This window comes from Ictalurus furcatus, chromosome 22 (assembly GCF_023375685.1).
Source record: "Ictalurus furcatus strain D&B chromosome 22, Billie_1.0, whole genome shotgun sequence".
NCBI lineage: Eukaryota > Metazoa > Chordata > Actinopteri > Siluriformes > Ictaluridae > Ictalurus > Ictalurus furcatus.
In genome coordinates this window covers 12,003,690-12,020,366 of record NC_071276.1, presented here as the reverse complement: position 1 = coordinate 12,020,366, position 16,677 = coordinate 12,003,690, and the positions used below count along the sequence as shown (strand labels likewise).

General features: G+C 40.6%; 1 protein-coding gene across 3 annotated transcripts in view; it reads right to left on the bottom strand.

Annotated features, from left to right (window-relative positions):
* The window catches only part of rhobtb4 (Rho related BTB domain containing 4), a 41,347-nt gene that overhangs the window by 9,569 nt on the left and 15,101 nt on the right, over positions 1-16,677 (bottom strand). For all 3 annotated transcript variants that reach the window (XM_053654058.1, XM_053654060.1, XM_053654057.1), the window contains 6 exons: positions 9,987-10,188; positions 9,293-9,396; positions 7,111-7,296; positions 6,217-7,018; positions 5,263-5,482; positions 3,756-3,874 (listed from right to left, as the gene is read on the bottom strand). In XM_053654058.1, coding sequence (XP_053510033.1) covers positions 3,756-3,874; positions 5,263-5,482; positions 6,217-7,018; positions 7,111-7,296; positions 9,293-9,396; positions 9,987-10,178 — 1,623 coding nt within the window. In that variant the 5' untranslated portion in view covers positions 10,179-10,188. The remainder of the gene's footprint in view (positions 1-3,755; positions 3,875-5,262; positions 5,483-6,216; positions 7,019-7,110; positions 7,297-9,292; positions 9,397-9,986; positions 10,189-16,677) is intronic.

Here is a 16,677-nt window from a genome sequence, read left to right as displayed (position 1 = left end):
TTTGCAGCCTCCGGTCCTGTTTCCATGAATGCAGTGGTAGGTCAGAGGTAAAGACGTTGGACTATTGATCAGAAAGGTCATGATCAGCTTTGGACTAATCTCAGCACTACCAAGCATCCACTGCCTTTAACCCTCAACTAAATGAGATAAATGTAAGTCGCTCTGGATAAGGGTGTCTGCCAAATGCTATAAATGCAAATGATTGCAAAAAAAGAGACATGAGTGTGATATAAAAAGTGTAAAATTAGAGAAGTGGCACAGATGTGTCCGAGTGTTGTGGGGTTATAGCGCAGTTCAGAGTAAAGGCACTTGTATTCCAATACAGCTGCACTCTTGCAGAAAGCGTCTCACAGAACTACTAAATGTTTTTCAGTTCTATTTAGGGACTAATATTATGAGTACTATTCAGCGGTGACTACGGGTGAACTAAAGGATGCTCCTAAACTGCCGTGGCTCTTAAGACCTCCGAGTGGCATTGTGTCTGCTTATACAGAACACTGTGCTCTGCTTGACACAAGGCCCAGATCTATTGCAGCTCATTCTATAAATAGTGTGGAGTTCACTACAGTCAGTTGTCATGCTGACTTGTGCCACAGAGAGCCTCGGACGAGGCTGTGCTCACTGTTTACGTCTGGTTTTGTGTCACTGTTGTTTGCTAGGGTACAGCTTAACCCACAATGGTGCAAAAGGCCTGTCTGAAAGGCCAAGCTCAAAAAGCGTGTACTGGCGATGTCAGAAAGAGGCCTGCAGAACACTGTCAACTTTGCAGGCTTAATGTTCGAAGGAGAGTTCATTTATAGGCATAGGAATGATATTTTCATCGCCGCATGCTGCCTCGGACGCCTTCCATTGCTATTTTATCCCCCACAAGATGACTTATTTTTTTGCAATGGCAACATTGAAAACAAAACATAGTGCAAACTGGGATAAAGAATCAACTTAACTAATAAGCTAAAGACACCTAAATCATCATTGGAGCTGCTAAGAAGATAGAAAGCGTTGCATTACTATACAGATAGATTCATAATTTTGTTTCGACATTACCTGAGCCTCTGAAATTCTGCTCTACATCTCACTGACTGTCATTAGTGAAAGATTTACATGAAAGGAGGAACCAGTCATATTTCTTGACAAAACATCCACGCAATAGATAGCAAAAGAAAAAAAATTTAAGTTGTTTTGAATCCTGTCATTTTCTTAGTGCCCTACTTCCAAAATGTTTGTTCAGGATATTTGGGTCACAGATATTTGGATCGAGGTATCTGCTTTTATAATGAATACTACAGAGGTACAGTTTTTTGCATCTGAAATCTTGTATTGAAATGGCGGCAATGAAATTATGATTAAGAATATGACCATGATCATGACATGCCTTTTTGAGAGCAGGATTATAGTTGTTAATGTGTTTACAGTGTTTACGATGATACCTGTAAATTAAGTAGGCCATTCATTTTTAGGCATGAAAACTAAATGCTGCTTCACAAAGATTAAATGCTTCCCGAAAAGGGATAGTCTGGCAATGACAGGAGCTAATATTTGTATTAAATATTTAATCTTATTTAAATGCATCCACTGACTGAATTCATGCCATAGGGCCCATTTTGTTCTCCACCACCTTGCATTGCTCTTTATAAGTCCTCTCAGTAAATGCTGTTAGAATACAGAAGTGGCCAGCATCTAATTTCTTGTATCAGTCCCTGGACTGCCTGTAAGTTTAGCTCCCTATAATGTCTGTAACACTATACAAAGTCTTCTTATTCTGTTGCTGTTCAATGTGCCAGGACACCTCGAGTTCCTTCACCGGCTCTCTCGGGTCAGGACAGTCTTGGAGCCCGGCCCGTGAGGAGTTTATCTTTCCAGAATTTGAGCTGGCAGCTAGTAGTCCATGAAAAAATAAATGGTGTGAACAGGGGAATTCTAACCTGGAACTTATAAGATTTAGTTCTATATGAAAACTAATTAAACAAGTTATTCAAAGTTAGTACAGGAAATATGATGACTATGATGATTAATAATGAACTAAAGCTAATGCACTATAGCTCACTACAGATTTATATATTTGTTTTTATATTTTGGTATTTTTTATTTTTTGTGGCTTAGCTTATGCCTACTATAATATCTTAACTGTAAACAGGTTTGCTGGGATGTGAAGTGTACTTTCAGGTCAGGAAACACCAGAGCAAACAAACTTCCTGCCACTGCAACCTCAGCTATGCACCTAACAAAGATATAAACATACAGTATGAGGGACACTGACAGAAGCCTGAGTTTGAGGTCCACTTCATACTATGCCTAGCTTATTCATCACAGTCTTCATGAGAAAATACTTGACACACCAATTTTACCGAAATAAAATCTGCTTGCCAGCTGTCCAATCTTTATCAATGAGATTTTGTTTTCCCCCCAGAATATATTCACTTAATATCCTGTACATCCATCCATTTTCTATACCATCTTGTCCTACTGGGTCGCAGGGAACCTGGAGCCTATCCCAGGGAGCATGGGGTACAAGGCAGGGTACACCCTGGACAGGGTGCCAATCCATTGCAGGGCACAATCACACACCAATTCATACACACACCCATTCGGACACTTTGGAAATGCAAATCAGCCTACCCTGCATGCATTAATATCCCTCTATCCAGTGTCACCCAGAAGGGGATGGCTTTAAATGGTTGGTTCCTCTCAAGGTTTCATCCTTATTCCATCTCAAGGAGTTTGTTCTTTCCACTGTGCGTGATTCAGACTTGCTCCTGCAGTTGCTTCTTTAAATGCTTCTTTATACACCTTTCCATTTCCTCTGGACACAGTTCAGAATCCTCAACTTCACCACAACACTGACACCTGACTGAAGCACTCAATCATTCCAAGATCGAGACCGAGTGATGCCTACTGTTAAAACCTTCCCGAATGGAAACAGGGTCAGAGTGTGCTTCCAAAAACCACCTGGCCATATGCTACAGATAAGATTTCATCCAAATCCATGCAACAAGATTTAAAAGCATCTCTGGAGCATCTGTTGAATCGGTTTGCTATTAGACACTTTCAAAAGCTATAGCACAACAGTAACAGTCTAGAAAAAGAGAAGAAAAATCAAAAATATACCACAAAAATGAGATGATGCAGTCGATGTGTTAATAATTGCGAAATCTCTCTTGGCAGTGTTTTGGGAACTTCAAAGTAGGCAAGGCCAGACAAGACCCAGACTCCTCTAATTTCTTTCCCTCCAAGAGCTTCAGACACATAGACGCACAGACACAAAGCAGACATCTCAGCAAGCATTTTAGTGTGTGTGTGTGTGTGTGTGTGTGTGTGTGTGTGTGTATGTGTGTGTGTGTGTGTGTATGCTCATATTGTCCTATGACCACCTCTGTTTCAGTCTTTTTGGGTCAATTTGCCCAAATGAGCCCCTTGAGGGGGTGCCACGACCAGCAGGATGCATCACTCTTCTATATAAACGTGATGGTTTCTTGCTGCTGGCATTGAAATGTGGGTCAGGTTGCCCTGGCGGTAGCCTAATTTCAACTACCTGTGCCAGTTACTGTTAAGGATCTTGGAAAGCCCTTGAGAATTGTGATTTAGTGGCTTTAAGGGACAGTCACTGCTGAGGAAAGTAAATGATGGCTTCTCAATGTGACCTTTAACAAATGTACATCTATTTCATTGAAGAAAAATGTGTATATTTTAATGCTTCTGATCGAGTTACACACCAATACAGACCAACTCTATAGCCAGACATGAAAATCTCAGCTTACCTCCTCTATGTAGCTCTCCATGAAAGACCCACGGAACATGGCCGCCATCCAGTCGCAGCTGGAGATGAGCAGAGGCTTGTGCGCAGGTAGGTAGCCATCGTCCAATCGGAACACCACATCTAAAACCATTCGGAAAAGAGCACACATCTTGGCGTGTGTCACAGAGTCGGGGCTACAGAGGGGGAAGACAAACAAACACAGAGAGACAGACGGAGAGACAAATAGACAGACAAACAAATAATAAATAGACAGATACACAGGGCTAATAAGAAGACCGAAAATAGTGAGGAGGGGCCTGGCAGTTGGGGCTAGATATGAAAATAAATATCCTTGAGTTGCACAGTTGGAGATGTCATTTTAATCCCTGAAAATCTGTGCAGTGTATTTTTCCGAAGATAAACACATGTATATTAAGCAGTTTTGCAAAGACACACAGGCAAATGTCATGTCATGCAAATGTCACTGCTCCATGTCATTATTTCAAGTTAAAAGTATAGAACTGCTATACAAAAAAAATTAAATAAAAAAAAAGTAATCTGTTAACCAAGTATTCAAATATAATGAATTAATTGATATTATCAGCGATATTAAGAATAAACAATTTATTTGGAAGAGTTGCCAAATCATGCCAAATAATGTATTACTCAGTCACTGAATTAAGTGTGCATCCAGGTCCTTGAACAAAATATTATTTAGGTCTGAAAAATATTTTGCCATTAAATACATCTTTCCATTAATCAATATTAAGATCTTTAATATCTAGTGAGGAGATTGCATGGCGATTAGTCATTTTTTAACAAGTCGCAAATTCACACCTAAATTAAACATTACAGCTAACATTTGTGCCCCTGCTTTTTTGGTGCCCCTCCAAATATAATTGGCACCAGTCACCGCTGATAACGTTCACACAGCAAGCGCGAAAAGAAGGAAAGCATCTAAAGCAGAAAGTTAGGAGAGATTAATGATGGCACTGGTTGAACAGAGAAGCAAATTAGTGAAACAGTGATATAGAGGAAGATGAGTCATCATTAATGACATTAAACAAAGACATACATAGAACACAAGACATGACCGACACAAATAATACACAAATAACACTCAGCACATACGTAACATCAGACATATTCACAGATCACACAATGGATCAGATGGACTCACTGACAAATATGAAAATAATATTCTACTTTGCAAAGTAAATATCAAATAATAATATAAAGGAGTACAAATACATCACCAGAAGACATTGTAAGCAATTCTATTCGAATTCAACTAACATATGAATCAAAATAGAACTGCAAGTTTGACAAGTGAACTTATTAGTCGGATTTATACATGAAATGATTCTACAAGTGGTTCGTGACTGCAGACTAATAGAAGCTGTTACATGACAAAAATAACAACAGACTTACCTTCACTGGCAAGAACATCTACAGTAACAGGCAAACTAATTTAAGTCGAAAATAATATTTGTGACAAAATATGAGGTAGCCAAACATCCGGTGCCTACCAGCAAATGTGCCTTTGCTCAGGCACTCTTTGATTCGGTTGGCCCGGCGCACATGGAAGGCTTTGGTGATTTCCTGGTTCATGAAGCTCTCACGGTTCAGCACGTTGGCCACCATCATGCGCAGATCAAAGACTTCCAGAAGCTCGGCAATGGTGGCCACCTGCATCAGGTCACTCCGGCCTTCATCTAGGTGACCTGTGTACAGGTACTGCAGCACGGCCTGAGCAACGTGAGAGACAAACATCAGCAATTCTAGGAATACACATGCAGCCCTATTTCCTCATGCAAACACCACTGTATTTAACCCATAAAGTATTTAAACAACATTTCTAAATTCTATATTGCTTAAAATGGCATATGAAATTTCTACATATCATGTATATTAAAAATAAATGGATTGTCTTTGTGTAGGACTACCATGAGGATAAGGATAAAAGATAAGGATAAAACATTATATCTGAAATGTAAAAAAAAAAATCTGTGTGTTTATAAACAAAAATTATGTTTTAAAACTGTTATAAGTTTAGACAATATAAGTTTAGAGCAAAATATAGCAATTGTCTTGACATCTTGAATTTTCTTCACTATCTTCGATTTAAAAATAGTTTAAAAAAAGCTAAGACTTTTGTTGGGAGTCTGGCATATTTATTTATTATTTCTTTTGGAATTCTGTATAGAAAAAAAAATCAGTTTATAAAGATATACTAGAAAGACACTGAGAACGGTAAATAGTTTATACAGCACCAGAAATCAGGATAAGAATACATGTTAAATTATAGTAATGGCCTCAAGTGATTTGGAGCTTAATTACATCTTGGCTGTTTTCACGAAAACAGCCTTGTCTTTAGGAGTGGACACTAGAATGGAGAATGCCCAGAATTCAAAATTTTAATAAAATATTACTACATCTCAGAGCACACATCATGTAGACGGTATCGTCTTTTTGGTACTTACCCTGAAAGGTGCCTCCTGAATGAGTTCATCCATGGACACAACTGTCATGAGTCTTGGTCGACTAGTTACCGGGTCATCCACCCTTTCCAGGTACACGCCAAGGAAACCCCGGCCCCATCCTGAAAGTGGGCGGCCGGTCCCCAGGGACCCCACAGGGTACTGGCCCCTGACTGGAAGGGCATTATCACTTTGGGAAGTCCTCAATGAGCCCTGCTCCAGCAAAAGCAGTCTCCTTCCACCCTTGGTCCCCCCATCACCATCTTTATCAATGTCAAGGCTCTTGGCACGTCCTGCCTGCTCTTTGGCTCCTCTTCGACTTTGCTCCTCCTCTTCACCACCCTCCAGAGTCTCATCTCCATCCTTGTCCTCCTCTGTAGATCCTAGGTCCATGGTAAACAGGTCGTAGAACTTGGAACAGGAAGTGGCTAGGTAGAGTTTATGAGCAAAAACACGAGTGGCACCACGTTGGAGAAGGAACAGGACATCTGCGCATAAGGGCTGGCAGAAGAGAGAGTTGGGGCCTTCTCCATCCATGGGAGGTGGATCGGGGATACCTACTACAGGCCGCGGAGGCCTGGGAGGCAAAAAGGGGGCCTGAAGAAGAGGCCGCTGGACCTTCTTTAAATGGGACTTCCAGAATTGGAGGTGGCGACGAGAAATGAGTGCTGCACGGATGGCATTGTCGAAGACGTCCTTGACGCCAAACTGGGCGACGATGCTGGTCTCGTAGTAGGGTACCCCTAGTTCTTTAGCCACCTCATGGCCTCGTTCTGGTGGAAGGATGTCAGTGGGTTTTATGGGTCTGAGGGGGAAAAGTGATAAACAAATTAAATTCAAACTCAAGCAAAACAAAGGTTGAGTGGGTATTTCAAGGATAAAGGATTTGCATCGTACTTGGCCAGGGGCCTACGTGCTCGGTTCACCGCGTCTAAGTCAGCATAACGGAGGTCCAGCTGACAGCCCACCAGGATGATGGGGGTGCGGGGACAGAAGTGCTTAATCTCAGGGTACCACATGGTACGGACATGGCGGAGGGAGTTTGGGTTAGCCAGGGAGAAGCAGAGCACCACCACATCAGACCTAAAAATAATAGTGCATTATTAAGATTTTGTATAAACACGCATCGTTTTTTTTCCTCAGATGTGAAATATTCAGACAGACATTGCCTTGATACATATTTAAATCACTGTGTTTGGGATCATTTTGTTGTGACTGACTCAATGTATGAACAAAGACAAGGTGGATAATTATCATGAATATTAATGACAGTTTGGCAGGCAAAAATAAACATGGAGTGTTTGTGCAAATAATGATTTCACACCAGGCTTTAATTATCCCATTTATTTTTTCTTTTTTTTTTCTTTTTTTTTTTTTACAGGGGCTTCCCTATTCTTCCCTGAGACATAAATTAATGAGGTGTTCACAAACAGTTGTGTGCATGGTGCCAGGCATTAAGGAATGCAATCCACAAGTACATAAATCTTATCATTTTTATTTTTATTTAATTCTGACTCAGCATGACTAAACAAAAGAGCATGCCCTCAACTGTATTAAAATGAAATTGTCCCATTCAAAATGATGTGATTAAATCACTGCATGGCATTTACACTCACTTGCCGATAGGAATCCCAGTTAACACTCAGTCAAAGTTCATTATGAAGCTAAGGATGTTTTTTTTTTTTTTTTTTTAAAAATCCATATTAACATGCACATGCAAAAGCTCTCAGGTGTTGCATGATTGCACATGTCAGGATTCACACACATCTGTTAATGTGTCTGTTAGAGAAACAGTGTGTGAATGACATTCATTCCAAGTATACGCTTGAACTAAGGAAAACATTGTTAAGACAAAACCCTGAACAAATCTAAGCATACACCTGGCCACAGCTTTTACCATTAACAATAATTAATAACTTTTTCTTTCAACTTGGACCATCCCAAGATCACTGACTCACTTACCCAGCTATGTTATGTATATAGATTCAGGGAGTTCATTACTGGAACTGCTGCTCTACAGGCTGTAACTTGTCAAACGTTTAGGTTGGCTTTAGAAATATTGTTTTACAGTGGTGTGCTTAACGTTGTGGGTTGTTATGCAAAACCTGTGAGGGACACCACTTTCCACATTAAGTTGCCCTTTCCAAGGAAGTACCCTGGCCCTTAGCCAGTTAAGCAGCAGCACCGGGCATTATCAGTCTCCTTGTACATTTGATGGTTAAACAGAATTGTTTACCCAATATAACACCCACGAGTGGAGTCCTTCTAGGAATTTCTCTCTCGTTGATTTGAATCTAAAATGCAGAGCAGTGAGAAATATTGGCCCGTGGCCAAGGCGGGTTTATGTTGGGTAACGGTTGATGAATTGGTGCTGTGTTTCCACAACAGAACAGAGACGTTTACAGCATATCCTACACACAATATCCTGCCAGGCAGAACGGCTGAGCTGGCGATGGCACTTGTCAGAAACAGAATAGTATGCTTGCACTTTGGACAGGTCTGACCAACACATGCATCTACACATGCACTGGAAAAAACAATGAGATGTGCACATTGTGTTCCTGCAGACAAAAACAAATCACACAAGATCTCACAGCGCTGATGAGTGCAATAATTAAACGAACGCTCCAGCTATGCAAATCTTTATCTACAACATCTGTTTCCATGGCAAATAACCGACATGTTTCCTTGTAATGAGAAAATATATACTGAGAGATAAAAGACAATGGTTTTTGGTTCATACCCTAAATCCTACCGCCCTACCTTCTCCTCTTGGCTTAACTTCCCCCTGAGCTCCTACGCTAAAAGCCCCTGAGCCAAAATATCAATACAGTCCTTTAATAAGAGCCTCCACACAGCCCAATTATGGTGCATTACCAGGCCAACCAGTAGGATTATGTCAGTACCTAAATCTTTGCAAGCCCACATGTACCACTTGGTTAAGGAAGATGAGTGGACATCAGAGTATAAGATGAGGTAAGACTGTGGATGGAATTTGTGAGAGGTCAAGTGGGAATGTTGCGTTGTGTGGAAAGTAAATAGGCTTATGTGTAAAATAATGGGGTGTGGTTGTACTGACCTGCCATAAGCAAACCGTCTGTCTTTGTGATGGTCTCCGAACGTGTCCCACAGTCTCAGAGACACGCTGACTTCATCCACCACATCTCTAGATCTTTCCAGCACCTTGGGTTGAGAGACAATTTTGTCCTTGTGTATTCATGTTCAAATGTATTTTGGTTAGTTAGCCCAAGCACATATTAATGCAGAGTAAGTGCGACATATGATTTGGCAATAAGTACTTAGTTTATGGTTTTTTAGATTTTGTGCTCTGGCCTTAAGAAGAACACTGACTGGATTTGTCTTCTATCTGGTACAATGATAATCATAACAGTGACCTGCGAACTGCTAAATTTATAGTGGTTAAACTGATTTAACTGAACATGTACTTCAACACATTAATAATAAGAGTAAAATGAAAGAAAAAGAATAATAAAACAGGAAAAAAACAATTAGAAGAAGAAAAAAAGAAAGAGAAGAAAAAATACAAAGAAAAAAAAAAGGAAAAAGAAAATTAGACAAAGAAAAATGAAGAAATAAGTGTCTGCTATATAGTTGAGGATTCTGTAAGAAACGCCATTATTTCTGTCAATGTAATTTTTACAGGTGGAAGCCACCCACTTCATGTAGCACCCTTAGAGAGATATCTATATCTATATCCTAATCATATTTGTATACATTCCAATATGTTGTACAGATGCCACAGGTCTACCCACCTCCTGGCACACACGGTACTGGTCGATGGCCCACACGGTTGGCACGTGGGTGGCGAGCAGCTGGTACTGCGTGAGGGTGGCATTGCAGGCACGAGCACAAATAAGTCGGGTTTTGCCCACTGCGTTATCACCCACCACCACACACTTTATAGTCTCCACATTAGGCCTTTCATAGTCTGTGTCTATATCCATGGAGAGGGCCCTGAGAGAGAGAGAGAGCAAGTGACAGGAAAAGGAAAATAGATATGCATGAAGAGTAATCATAGGGGAAGCACTAGTTATAAACACAAATGTATCTAAACTGACACATATAATGTCCTCATTTGTCTGATAATATGAATCATATCTAAATGATGGCACTATAAAGTACAATCATAAAAATGTATTTCATGAAAAAGCCATTTCATGTCTCCAAGAGAAAAATGAAAGAGTTCAGAGAAGCGATCGCTTGCTTATACACCCCTCCCAGGAAGCAACACAGACATCCTTCGCTTCAGTTTTCCCTTTTTTTCTGAGCGAGAGAGCAGCCTTCCTGAGGATCTGTGAGAGCCAATGCTACTCACAGAGACCAAAGCCCAGTGGCAGAGTTTATTTTGGAAAAGTGCGCAAGAGTCCCATCTGCTAATGTGGACTACATGAAACCCTGAGCTTTGGTGCGCACGCTCACACTCTCACACACACCTACTTAACTCCCCAGGCATTAATCCACAGTAAGACAAGGAAGAGGAAAAAAAAAGCATTACCTACTTAAAGGATGCTGTTAGATTTGGCGACTGAGCAACATAGCCGTACATGCTGTAACCTAATATCCATGACAACAACAAAAAAAGGCTTTTGTAGATTTGGACATGATTAAGCAATGAGAGCTAGTCAGCATTGTTTCTTCTTCCAAAGAAAATGATGGAACGGGTGACGAAAGTGTGGAATGAAGGAGCCGTTAGGTTAGTATGAGTAGGCTAAACACACCTGCACAAGACAGTTGCAGGTCTTGTGTTCAAAGGTAAAGTGAAAACATAGTGACTCATGGCGTTACAAAAAGACTCTCAAATTCAATTTGCGTATTGTAAAATCCTGCTCCAGTTCCTTTCAGACTTACAAAATGTCATTATCTAGAGAGCCATTCATTCACTGACATTTCTCCACACTAAATTCCTCAGCTCCACACACCTTAAAAGCGTCCCTCATGCAAGAACGAACAAAGCGGTCGCCTTGCAACACTTTCCATTCAGCAAAGGATACCGCTATCTGCATTACAAGCAGTAGAGCATTCGGCAATCCAGCTCTGGCCTTCCTAAAAAAAGCATCTATGAAAGATTGATCGAGCTGCTGCTTATTATGCCATTGACAAAGACGTCATTGCTGGGACCTGCTATGCCAAGCTGGGGGGGTGTCTAAAAACAGCTCCTATTCAAAAGGGACATATGAGCCATCTTTTCAGCAAGCGCGTCCCTCTCGTCTCATCTCTCAAGGATGAGAAGGCAAGACTGGCATCATTCACCAGAAGGCTGAAAGAAGGAGAGTGAAGGCAAGAAACACACGCCAGTCTTCAATAAGCTGTAATAAGTTTTCCAGCATACACATTACAATGCGTCTACATTGTCTACGACTTGACTTGTGTACGATGGCATCAATCCGTGAATCACTCTTCATCATCCTTCCAGGATTCAATCAGTGATGGTCCAATGGCATTAAATTTCATGTCATAATATTTGAAAATATTTTCTCTGCGTGATGCAAGCTGTGAAGAAAATGGATGTGTTTTTATTTAACATCCATAAAAATTACATAACATGGAAACAAGCAACCACTAATACCAAAATAGATTTTAACATCTTATAGGCCTGAAGTTCTCAATCTTTTTATAGTCAGGGACCTTTTAACCATTAAAAAACTCAATCAATCAATCACCCTCACTACGGATTTTGTTTTACAAACTATTAAAAGGCAGATCAGGCATATTATTTAAATGCATACAATACAATTGTGGTTAATTATTCTAATGTTACCTTTCCTTTTATAGAACCCATTTCTATTAAAATTGTCATTAGATTCAAGTTGATATTATTTAAAAAGGCATAACAGCTTTGATAATGGTGGGTTGTGATTTCCACCATTGTAATAAAATTAGAAACTCGTGAAACCCCCGGCTAGAAGTAGAACTACTTTAAGAATCTTTTCCTAGCCAAAGAAATCTTCAAGAATCCTTTTTTTCTAAGAGTGTAGGAGGAAGCAACCTACCTTGACGTTTCTATTTCGAAAGTACAGCCGTTACATGTTGCTCAAAGTAAACAAAAACCCTGCCTGCTTTATTCACATAGTATATGAGCCAACTGACAAGGATCAATGGTTAACTTGACTTTATGCTAGTCATGCTTGCGATGACCCAATATCATTAAAAAAAAAAAAAGAATCGTGCTAAGGGTCAAAGATAATGTTTAGAACCTGTAGAATGATGTGAAGTAAGCTTAATATATAGGTATAGTTTCTCCATGTCCCTACATTTAGTCAATGAAAAGAAAAAGTGCGTCACTACAACACCATGGCTCTGTCAAAGTACAGAAAAGAGTAACGTCATGTGTGATATATAATGATTCCACATTGTTATTTCCTTTCAATCAAAGTGTATGGGGATTTTCGGATTTAGTGCTTATAATGTAAAATGCACATGGTAGCTGGGTTTAGAACAGAAAAGCGCTTGATACCTACGATCTCTGCAGGCCAGTAATCAGCTTAGTGACAGAGCAGTGTATGATGTAACCTAACAGCAAATACTATTTTCAGGGTTATATAAAAAATAAAAAATAAAGAGAGAGAGAGAGAGAGAGAGAGAGAGAGGGGATATTATCCTGCACGTTTTTGTCTCCATGTCTTTCTCAGGATAGCAATCGTGTCAGGGATTGAGCTGGATGACAGTAAAAAATATATTATATGTCAATGTTAAACTATGAATATTCAAAATATTGTTTCAATTTTCCAATGCTTTACCAAAACACAAAAGCTTTTGGATGTAGGGCTCTTATGCCACTGTGCAATCAAACAAGAATGTATTGATCTATATGCACACACCATGCTGCAAGCAGATGAACTGAGAACTAAAAATTCCAGAAACCAGATACCTTAAGAACAGCATTTGGTTTCACTTCCATCAGCTGACCGACAAGCTGTCTCGCACTACAGAACACACACACACACACACACACACACATATGTCTACACAGGGGTAGACACAACAGGTATCAGTGTATCTCGTGAGCAGGGACAGTAGAGTGAGTCAAAATCCTCAGTCATAGAGAGTCAGGGGTGCATTTTGCTTTTTTAGCCTTAGGCAGAGTATGGAGATAGACACACTTTGAAGCTGTCTAATGGGAAGCTGGGGGAGAGAGAGAGAAAGAGAGACAGAAAATGAGGGACAGCCAATGTGGGTAAGAGAAAGAAAGAAAGAGAGAGAGAGAGAGACGGACGCCTACTCCATTCACAAACATTTCACAACCCACACAATAGGCCTTCTGCTCAATTCAACTGAGCCAAGCTCTGTTTCTTTAGACTATATGCACAAAGTTGCTAGTTTATTGGGTACACCTCCTGGGTGTCTACACTCAATAAACATTATCAGATACACCTGCCATAAAGATTACTTTGTAGATATATAATTAGTGACTGTGCTAAGCACGATGCATCAGCTCGCCTCGCCTCGGTCCATGAAAGAGACCACAACAGAGCCACTGCTGAATAGACATTACTTGCATGATGGAGCAAATAACATATGTGCTGGTTAAACACTGTCGACACCGGGCACTTCATTAGACACGCCCACCTTGTGGGTACAACCTGTAGGCGTACTGTTACAGACCAACTTTGAGCACACACAACTGTTTTACCTGTTCTCTAGTCCTTTATCAGAGGCGGGTTCCTGACCACAGGACCTGCTTACCTTCTATACACGTGACGTTTGACACTGTATGTGCACTAAACAACATCTGCACATCTGTATGTGATGCAATACAGAGGCCAATCCAGGCTCATTTCTCGGAGAATGCTGAGGCCCGAGTTGAACATGCTGACTCCAACTGGCAAGTTGTTTATGCTGCAGTGTTTGGGTCAGATTCAACTCTGAATTGGCATCAGCGCAAAGGATGTCTGAACCGAAACCCTGCTTCTTTAAGAAGGTCAATGCTATCAACAGAAACCAGTTCGGTGCTAGTATGTGCCATTGACTTCCTCTGTATTCTCCAGAAATGGCACTAAAATTTAAGAACAATTACACAGTATAAGCGAAGATAACTTTGGAGGACAGCAGAGCTATAGCTCTGGCTGTATTCACAAACTGTTATGCAGATATATGCACACAGTTTATATGTGGTCCACCATGTGTACAAGGCAAGGAGGAGAAAATGAAAGATGGCGGTATGAAAATGGTATTTGTTGCAAAATTTCTCACAATTCTTTGGCAAAAAAATGATTTAACTCTCAACTGCATATCTCTATATTTGGCTAGATTGTGTAATAAACTGTAACACACTTGGGATAAAAGAATCATCCAAATGTATTAATTTGTAACTCCTATAGTTGCAAGTCACAAAACAATACACTCTCCAACTGGTTCTGCTTTTGCATTGATGCAAAAGTTTATATAAAAGCAGAACAACAGACCAAAGGGGATTGCCCTTCATGGCAGAATGTGTGTTTGTGTGTGTGTGTGTGTGTGTGTTCTGTAACAAGTCCAGTTGCAGAGACTGCCAGCACATAACTAGGAACCACAGGTAACACGGCACCTAAAACACAGCTGTCTGTAAGTGGCCTTTGGGAGTAGACTATACACTACAAAACCACACACCATGTTGTGAACATTCTCTTTTGTGCTGTTTTGTGTGTAGGTTAGTCTGTTCGCAAATTTGTCCAAACACCACATTGAGTTTTGGAAGGGGATATGTAAAGACAGCCACTGCCACAGGCAAGGCGGGTGCTGGAATGGTTACATAATACAATGACCTGCTAGTAACACAGTTTACGTGAGACAGCGTACTGCAGAGCACTTGGTTGTTTACACACATAATCGCTGGAGTATGACCGTATCAGATGCATGTGATAACGCAAATGCATTTTGGTTCAATTTAGGCTCGGTGACAAAAGCGAAAACAAGGAACATTCTTTCACCTCAATATAGATAGTAGTACCTATAACCTAGAATAACCTGAGAGAAATAAAATGAATAAGTGACGTGTTGAATAAGTGAATGTGTTGATAAATGATGAACTTATCTCTTTGACAAGGACAAAGAGAAAGCAAGTGTTTCACTTTCCTTTAATTCTTCTATCAAACTCCAGATCTCATACTACAGCCATTAAGACTATAACGAAGTCCATTCCATTATGACTGTATGCTCTATCTAAATGACTTAAACCAACCCTCTGATGATGCAAACAAGCCTGCAAAGACAACTCAGCCATGCACACAAATGCATGCATGCATGAAAAGGCTGTTCAGGATGTTGGTGCGCAACATAGCAACCTGCCAAGTAACTGCTCTGTGATGTTTAACCAGGCAAAACACTCCCAAGGATAGAGGCCCTGTGGACCTCAGCTGTCAGATGCTCACCAAACATATCCAGTCCTTTGCCCTGAAAGGTAAACTCAGCCAAGGACAGAGTAAGGCTCATTAAGTCTGGCCAGGACTCCTTCCTTAAGTTCCAACATTGCTGCCAAAGTGAATATAGAGTTTGAGTCTCTCGTCTTATCTGGAATCAGGGTGTGTGTTTTACTGTAGTGCCTCGTTTTACATTATCATCTCTTCATTTGTGCAACAAATGCAGAATATGCAAATACTGCAAATATTTAACCAGTTATGCATGATGTTTGTGTTTTCTGAGAGTAGTTTCAATCCTAAAGCCTCGGCAGTTGAAATGGTATGTGTAAGTCATAAAACCATTTACTGTGAACAGCATAGAAATGCAAGTTTTCTTTATCTACAGAAACTTCCATCCATCTGTTTTTCATACCACTTATCCTACACAGGGGAGTCTGGAGCCTATCCCTGGGAGCTCAGGTGCCAACCCATCGCAAGGAAGGCACAATCATGCACATGTTCACACACGCTACGGACAATTTGGAAATACCACCCAGCCTACAATGCGTGTCTGTGGACTGGGGAAGGAAACCAGAGCACCTGGAGAAAACCTGAGGCATGATTTGAACCCACAGCCCCGGAGTTGCGAAGGAAGCGTGCTAACCACTAAGCCCCCAGCTGCAGAAACCTGAACGTGAAGAATGCAGCAAACAAAATAGCTAATAAAGTGAAAACACAGTCATATGGTCAGGTTATGGTGTTGCTGTTAGAAAAACAAGAACATGAGTAGGGTCACAGGGGAAATGTGAGGAGAATTTAATGCTTGATAACAGTGCTGTCAATGTAGACAACATTCACAAGCTTTCCTCAACTAGGCTATTGAACGAGTCTGAATGGTATTTGTTGTGCTTTATTGGGTCTGAACATTATATCAGTCGGCTGGAGGAACTAATCCAGGATTGTGGCCTCTATGCTAAAAATAAATAAAAGCCAACACAGTTCGGGAGGAAGATTGGTTCGGAGTATTTCGTGCGATTACATCAGGTGAAGAGATGCTGAGAAGCTTCTGCGAGGCCATTGACAAGCAGTCCATTCATATTTCCAAGCATTTCTGTTCATTGATAACGGA